Raw genomic sequence first — 9,022 nt, forward strand, 5'->3', positions numbered from 1 at the left:
TTACTTAAAATGGCTGGCCTTTCCCCCTTGATCTCCAGGCAAGCTTTATTTATCAAAGCACAAATAAAATATCACCACATTTCAGCACAAATAAAATATCACCACAAAGGGGTGCTGCTTTCTGGTTTGTTCATCATGACTTTCTCAGCCTGTTTTCCTATAGAATCCAAAACTATGTGCCCAGGGATGTCAGCACCCATAATTGGACTGCCCCACCCAGTGAATCACTAATTAAGAGAATGCCTTACAGCCAGAACTTATGGAGGCACTTTCTCTACTGCGGTTCCTTCCTTTCAGATAACTCTAGCTAATGTCAAGTTGACATAAAACCAGCCAGTACAGATAGTATGTCCCTCTGAGACAGTAGAAAACTCACTACTTCTATTGAAGCAGGAGAATCACCAAGATCAGAATTCTATTCAACTGTAAAGAAAATGAAATCATAAAATTTGCAGGTAAATGGACAGAAATCAAAACTATTGTACTGAGTGAGGTAACCCTGACCCAGAGAGAAAAACACTACGTGTTCTGTCATATTTGTGGTTCCCAGCCTGAATCTTCAGATGGGAGTACACAGCCTGTGGTAACTACAGAAACTATGAAACTAAAAACATGCCATTGGTAGAAATGGAAGAAGGAGTCCTAGAAAGGTGGACAGTAGGATACAGGTGCTACAAAGGGGAAAATTTGAAAGGCAAAATAGTATTTAACTTGGAAGAGGGAAAGAATGAACTACAGAAAGTACTAAGGATGTCTGAAAAAGCCATAGGAAAGCATGTAATTCAATCTTTATTTAAAAATACACGCTGTGTGTGTGCATGTGTAGATAGTTGATAGATGGTAGATACACAGATTGATGATAGATGGATAGACAGAGAGAGAGAGAGAGAGAGAGAGAGAGAGAGAGAGAGAGAGAGAGAGAGAGAGAGAGAGAGGCAGATAGTAGATGATAGGTGATAGAGAGTTTGAATGAACGTGCTCCACTTGGAGGGATAATGCTCTTCCCAAGAAGCACAAACTATCTAACAAAGCCCTAGTGCTAAGCATCGGAAACTTTCCTTGAGATGTTGGTCAGAGAAGTCAAAGAGACTCTCAAAATAGCATGCTTTGTTGCCATTGTCACTGATTGCCTCCCAGAACCTGAAGGTAAGAGCCTATTGTTTAAGACAGGACACACTTGAGATTCAAGATTTGAGAGAATCAAGTTGGCCCCATCCTTGAAATCTCTTCTCTAAGAATTAGCTCTCACAATATCCAAAGGAGCTGTTCATGCTTCTGAAGGAGAAAAGTAATCAAGAGTCTTACTTATGTATACTGTGTATGAGCCACAAAAAAATGACTAGCTTTATACAATGTATATCTTGGTAGCTGCCAACATCTGTCTAGCTGGACTTAAAGCCCATTCAATAGAAAGAAATCCATGCCGGTATTGTAAATCTAGCTCATGTACCCATGGCCCATGAGGCCATGATCCCTAGAAGAGAGCATACTAATGTCACTTCCCTAAACCAGTATAATTTCTTACAAAATTCTAAATATTGATCATTATACACACAGATAAGCTCTCACCCCTCATCAAAGGAGCATCATTTTGCAGCAAACAAAAGAGACTATTACAGATGTCCAAAATTGGTGAAAGTGCAGACCACAACTGATCATGTAGTGTCCAACCTCGACTGATATGTCTACAATCAAACCCCTACACTCAAGGCTCAAGGAACATTGAGGAAGGAGAAGATGAAAGACTGAAAGAGCCAGAGGACCAGGACATCTGCTGTGAGACTGTGTCTTCTGTATATGACAGGGAAGCTGCACCCAAGAAATATCAAAAAAAATGTGATCAACTAAACAAGACCTGTAAAATGACAGTGCCAACTGACATGTCAGCATAGATATGGGAAATCTCATAAGGTCCCACTCCTGGATGAAGAGATGCAGACAATTAATGACTGCTGAGATGGGGAGAATCAGCTTTCTCCAGGAGTAAGACTTCTGATAGGTTATCCAATTCCAAGAGGTCACCCTAAACATATATACATAGGAGCAACACTAAATGGACTCAACAAGATTTGTGAGTGTGTGTGTGTGTGTGTGTGTGTGTGTGTGTGTGTGTGTGTGTGTGTGTGTGTAACAGTAATTAAAGAGGAGAACATGAGTTTGAGAAGGAGTAAGGAAAATATGAGGGGAGTTAGAAGGGAAGAGAGTGAAGTAGAAATTATGTAAGTATGATAAACCTTTATGAAATTCTCAAAAATGTTTAAATTAGAAATGATTACTCTTTGTAAAAGGTTAACATATGAAAGAAGGAAAACTGGATGACTTTCCTTACCTGGACTTCATCTAAGGAACTTTGATTTTGCAAAAATGCTCAGGCAAAATGCATGATAGAGTTGGGGACTCCAAGGGTCTTATAACCACAGTGTGGTCAGATGTTTTTGGGACTCTCTCCTCAGCTCATTAGCACACATCTATTCTTAAGAATGTTTTTCTTTCTTAATAAGCTATTTCTTTTTCAATTTTTAAGCATGTATTCCTGGTACAATCCTTTTCTGTGGGACACAAGAGTGAGGTACTGACTGCCCTCTACATACGGATCCATGGCTCAGCACTCCTGAGCATATTTCCTTGACATTCTAAGCTTTCTCACTGTTTCTCTGACCTCTGTGGTGAACTGAAAAGGCTAACATTTTCTCCATCTCCTCACCTCATGGCGGCTGCCATGATATTCTACTTTGCTATACTGTTGTTTTTCTCTCAAAATCTATTAAAATTGTCCTCAAGCTTTCTTTTCAGGCTGTTTTAAAATTGTCTTTCTAGTGAGACTAATCAGCCAAAAAGGGAAATTCAGTTCCCTAGTACAGTGTTAAAAAGACTGTTCTGGCCGGGCGGTGGTGGCGCACGCCTTTAATCCCAGCACTCGGGAGGCAGAGGCCGGCGGATCTCTGTGAGTTCGAGGCCAGCCTGGGCTACAGAGTGAGTTCCAGGAAAGGCGCAAAGCTACACTGAGAAACCCTGTCTCGAAAAACCAAAAAAAAAAAAAAAAAAAAAAGACTGTTCTGTCACCTCTGCCTCCTTGAAGCCTCCAGGAGCAGGTTTTCGTACTGGCTGCAAGTATCTATGGAGCATGGTGCTCCCACCACACAGATGTAGGAGGCCGTGTCCTCGAGCTGGGAGGCTGTGATGTGCAGAGTGCTGTGCTTAGCATCTGCATCCAGAGATGCTGAATATCTTCCATTTGACTTTTTGTTCACTGTGTAAGTCATGACTGCCAGGGACACAAGACCTCTGCCTGTGTCTTGTCGGTACCACCTTAAATTGTTCATGGGGCTCACAGTGTAATTGCATTGGAGGACACAGTTCTCTCCCTGCTGGACAGTCAGGGACTGGGGAGTCTGCTCCACTTGGGTCTTGCCAGCAACCCCTATTCAGAAAACAGTGTGAAATTCCAGAAATCAATCATCCACACTCAGTACTTGTAGTTCATTACCTTCTTTACTCTCTGCGTGAATCTCAGGTGATCTAGGAATAGCCTTATTTTCCTCCCTCCATCTATCCCAAGGTATTACATCTTTTCCCCAAATCCTAAGAAAATGTTTTTTGACTTCCTGTGCCCCCCTAAAGCCTCCTGTAACTTACACTGGAAATACAGCCATAAAACCACCCAGCAGGCACTCAGGTGCTTCTCCATGGTTGTTCTGCAGAAGTCTGCCCCCAAAGCTGTTATACCAGCGGTTTCTGATGAAATAGAAACAGTAACATAAAGGAAGGCTCAGGAAGTACAGCCAGCCAATCAGAGACCTGATACACACCTCAGCTCCTGGAGACAGGACCAATGCAAACACTGCCATCTTGAGGTGAGAGCTAGACTTGCTCAAGACCTTTGGGTAAACTTTTTGCAGTTCCTTTTCACTGTTGGCAATGTGATTTATGGTGTAAATTCTTACATATCCATGGAAACACAGTGGAGTGTCAGATTGTATTTCAGGGCCTCAGTTTAACTCTAGCTCTACATAGGACATTAGACAGGACAGATAATGTTTACTTTCTTCATCTGAAAGCAGATGCCTAATGATTTTTTAAGGTTTGAATAGAAATGATTCATGGCAGGGGCTAGTGGTAATGACTAGCCTGAACTTAGTCTGAACCTAAAATGTAAATTCCTTTAGAATGTGACATTTCCCCTGGTCTATTTGCTACTATGTTACCAGTTTTAAAAAAATGAGATTTGTCAAGAAACATGTACATTAAAATTCTGTTCAAAAAATAAATATTTAGCTGGGCGGTAGTGGTGCACACGTTTAATCCCAGCACTCGGGAGGCAGAGCCAGGCGAATCTCTGTGAGTTCAAGGCCAGCCTGGGCTACCAAGGGAGTTCTAGGAATGGCGCAAAGCTACACAGAGAAACCCTGTCTCAAAAAACCAAAATAAATAAGTAAATAAATAAATAATATTTTTATTGATTTTTTGACAATTTCAAGTCTGCATACAATGTACTTTTGAGTGAATGTTAAATTCTGCTCCCATAGTAACGGTAGGACTTTTAATCAGGCATTATTAGTTCAACAATCCTTTTCCAAACCTACTGTTGTGGTCATAGATGCTAAGGACTGGCGGTGCTCTGTGCTCCTGAATTACACACTGACAGAGGAAAAGTCGAGGATCCCGCACAGGTACTGACATGTGGTAAGTGTTGAAGGTCTTGAAAACTCCTTTCTTAATGCTTCTCATTTCTCAGTGAATTTGAAGCAATGAAAATGTGAAAGTTGATTAGATAAGTGAAGGTTTACTGTACATCTGAGATCTGATGCATAGAGATGGAGAAAGCAAAGGAATGGAAACATAGCTTGCCTGAGAAATCAAAAGGAAACCAGAATAGTCCATACATACAGGACAAAACATGTTCCTAGTAGAGAATGATGAGAGGTAAAGACAGTGTGATCACTGGTTTTGTGACAGTGTGGCCATCCAACAGTACCCAGCCCTAACACTAATCTAAATCTCACTGTGAAATAGGTGGATCTCATGGGATCATTTGAAGGGTTTAAGAGGAAAGTAATAGTCAGGTATACTGACTCTCGTCTATGTCAACACTTGGGAGGCAGAGGCAGGGGTTTCTCTGTGCATTTGAGGCCACCTTGGTCTACAAAGAGTTCCAGGAAAGTCAGAGCTACATAGAGAGACTCCATTTAAAAAAAGAAAGAAAGAAAGAAAGAAAGAAAGAAAGAAAGAAAGAAAGAAAGAAAGAAAGAAAGAAAGAAGAAGGGAGGAAGGAAGGAACAAAAGAAGGAAGAAAGGAAGGAAGGGAAGAAAGAAAGAAATATAGATAGATAGATAGATAGATAGATAGATAGATAGATAGATAGATAGATAGACAGACAGACAGACAGACAGACAGACAGACAGGTAGGTAGGTAGGTAGGTAGGTAGGTAGGTAGGTAGGTAGAAAGGAAGGAAGAATGAGGTTCCCCTAAAATAGAAGAAATCCTGTCTGATTTACCCTGAAAGTGACCTGTCTCCTGCTCAATGAGTGTCCCTCCCTTCAGCTCTTCATGTTGCTGTTTGCACCTGAGTTCCGGCTCTTCCTCCTTCTCCTTAAGAATTCTGCAGGGCTTTGAAGGGAAGGATTGCAGCTTTCTGTCACCTTTCCTACCAGACTCTGTTAGGTCACATTTTGTAAATGTCTCTTTATCTAGCACATTTGATTATCTAAAGATAGACAAGGTTTAAAATGTGGCTCAGTGGCAGACTACTTGCTTGGACAAGGCTCTGGGTTAATCCCCAGCACTGCAGGACAATATCTTAAGATCTGGCCCCAGAGACCACTTCATTATTCTAATGGTTTGTGAAGTTATGTGGCCTGGCATGAGAACATTTATGAGATTTTCAACAACAGAGAAGTGTAAGGCCCCACAGCACAGGGTATGGTAAAGCCAGAGGGATTTCAGAGGCAGGTGCTCAGCAGCCAGACTGCCTGTTGCCTCTCAGTTTGTGTTCAGCTCCCCCTGCAGTTTCCACCACTGTGTCACTCAGAGCACAGTAGTACACAGCCGAGTCTGACTCTTGGACCGAGGCTTTCTGCAAGTGGAAGGAAGTGGATCCTTTATCATGTGTAGCTTCAAAACCTCTGCTGCTTCCCTTCACGCCAGCTGTAAGGACTTTCATGAGGAGCTGTAGACTTTCTCCAGGATATTGAACATACCAGAAAAGAGCCAGAGATGCTATGGTTGTGACTGAATACGTGCAATTTATTGTCAGGAACCTGCCTTCTGAGATGGTCACTTGGCCACCTGTTTGAGTCACAGAGTTTCCATGGGTCCTTCCTAGAGTGCAAGGAGAGGAGAGAGTGAGAATGAGTTCTGTGTCACCCCGAAGATAATGCTCTTAGATAACTTACAACTAAAGACTTTGCTGTTTACATCCCTTTACTTACCGAGTATGAAGAGTATCGCAGTCACGAAGCCTGGAGAAGAGTTCATCTTTAGTGTCATCTAGAAAATGGTCTTGATGCTTAGCATGAAGAAATGTAAACTCCGAGAAAGGATGAGGCTGCTCACATACAAATCACACAGGAAATGAACCTCTGTTAGGAAACTGCACCCCCTGGTGGACAGAAACTGAACTGAGGATGGATGTTACCCTGTGCCTCCTCCCTGATCTTAATAATAAGGCATATGTCAGTCTCTAGGCCCTTGGACATGTGAAAACAGATATCATCTTACCCATGTCAGATGGCCAAGATCAATAAAATTGATGACAGAACTTGTTGATGAGGATGTGGGAAAAGGGAAACACTTATTCATTATTGATGGTAGTGCAAACTTGTACAAGCATCATGGAAATCAGTGTAATGACTCCTTGGGAATCTGGGAACAGTTCTACATTATGATCCTCCTATAGTACTTTTGGGCATATACCCAAAGGACTTTACCACCTTACTTGCTCATCTATGTTCTTCACTGCCCTATTCACAGTAGACAGGAATTGGAAACATCCTAGATGTCAATCAGCTGATGAACAGATGATTGACAGTGTAGTACATTTACACAGTGGAATGTTAAAAAACTAAAATGATGAAATTTGAAGGTAATTGGATTGAGCTAGAACAAATAAACATGAGTGAGGTAACTTAAAACCCAAAGACAAATATTGCCTGTTTTCTCTTAGACAGGGTATTTGCGCCTTTCCTGGAACTCACTTGGTAGCCCAGGCTGGCCTCACAGAACCGCCTGGCTCTGCCTCTGCATGTTTTCTCTTATATGTGGACTTTAAGCTTTTGATAGACATGCTACAATCCAAATAATCACAAAAGTTAGGTACCAGATAGGGGACTAAGGAGGGAGGAGAATGAAGAAGAAATAGAATATAGTGCAGGAGAATTAAATAGGGAGGGGCTGGAAGACAAAGGTAAAGAAGGGATGTAGGGAGGGACAACTAACACCAAGGCCATTTGAAAAGCCATATGAGAACCTCCTACTGTACAGGTGTCCTAAAATATACATACATATAAAAGGAATCTAATTAGACACTAAATAATAGGACAGACAATACCCCAACTAGGCATCTTACATCACCAAGGAAAACCTCCAGTGCCAGGAATAGGTTACATCTTGATGAGTCATTGGCCAAAGAGGCCCCATGGAAACCCCTGAACATTGCGGGCTATTGCAAAGGCTATTTGTTATTCTCCACAATCTAGTAGTAAGGCCCTGTTGATGAAGACAACACTTACATATGTTATCAAACATAGAGAAGCTGAGCTGGTGCCTAACTAGACACTTGTCCCCTACTGACTAACATTCATGTTACTGGATGGTACTTTCCACACTATCAGAGAAGAAAGGCAATCATCAATATCTCCCAGCTACAAACCTTGAGAACTGTAACAGTGACCTGCCGGCAAGCCATATTAGTGACATGGTGGCACAAAAGTTAAGGGAGTAATCAACCAATTTTTGATTGGACTTAAAGCCTTTCCATAAAATGTAACCCATTCCTGACACCACTAAAGTGGCTAAGAACCTGAAGTGAGGTAGGTCAGGGACTTAGGGGCTAACCTAATACTACTATACTGCTAAAGGAACATAGCAATGAAATGACTCCTAATAACATTCTGCTGTGCACATGGACAAGTGCGTTACTCAAGCATCATCAGAAAAGCTTTTTCTAGCAGTATATAGGATTTCGCATAGATGCCCACAGCTGGTCATTTTGCAAAAAGTGAGAGACAGTGGAGTACTTAGTCCTAAATGGAATTTTTTCACCCAAGTTCTCCCCTTCAAAGCCTCAGGGATCTATGTGGAAGAGGAGGCAAAAAGACTGTAAGATGCTGTGGGATGTTCTGTATGGCAAACGTGTTGCTCTGATTGGTTAGTAAATAAAACACTGATTGGCCAGTAGTCAGGCAGGAGGAAGTATAGGCGGGATAAGGAGCAGAATAAAGCTGGCAAGTGGAAGGCTGAGTCAGAGACACTGCCAGCCGCCAGGATGACAAAGAGCATGTGAAGATGCCGGTAAGCCATGAGCCACGTGGCAAGGTATAGATTTATAGAAATGGATTAATTTAAGATATAAGAACAGTTAGCAAGAAGCCTGCCATGGCAATACAGTTTGTAAGCAATATAAGTCTCTGTGTTTACTTGGTTGGATCTGATCGGCTGTGGGACTGGCGGGTGACAGAGATTTGTCCTGACTGTGGGCCAGGCAGGAAAACTCTAGCTAGCTACAGTAAGACCTATAGGTGATGAATGATTCCAATAGCACACAATAGTTTGTATTTTATTTTTTGTAGGGTATTTTTTTAGTTACTTGAGTTTTTTATTTTCATTTTTTTTTTTTTAGGAGAGAGAAAAGGAACACAAAGTTGAATGGGTTAGGAGATGGGGGAAGATCTGGGAGGAACTGGCAGAGGGGGAAATTATCAAATTATATTGTAGAAAAATATTAAATAAAAAAAGAATTTTCAAAAGCAAAAACACACCAAGCCCAAATCTACCAGACAACAAGAAATAACAAAAAAATCAGA

At 41.5% G+C, this 9,022-nt stretch overlaps 1 gene segment (V, D, J or C); it reads right to left on the reverse strand.

Moving 5' to 3' along the window:
• Window positions 1-3,059: 3,059 nt before the first annotated feature.
• Window positions 3,060-6,476, reverse strand: LOC128106925 (T cell receptor alpha variable 10-like). The segment is given in 2 exon segments: window positions 3,060-3,421; window positions 6,431-6,476. Coding segments are annotated over 2 exon segments (408 nt in total).
• Between the last annotated feature and the right edge of the window lie 2,546 nt (window positions 6,477-9,022).

This window comes from Peromyscus californicus, unplaced genomic scaffold (assembly GCF_007827085.1).
Source record: "Peromyscus californicus insignis strain IS unplaced genomic scaffold, ASM782708v3 Scaffold_12__1_contigs__length_115047231, whole genome shotgun sequence".
NCBI lineage: Eukaryota > Metazoa > Chordata > Mammalia > Rodentia > Cricetidae > Peromyscus > Peromyscus californicus.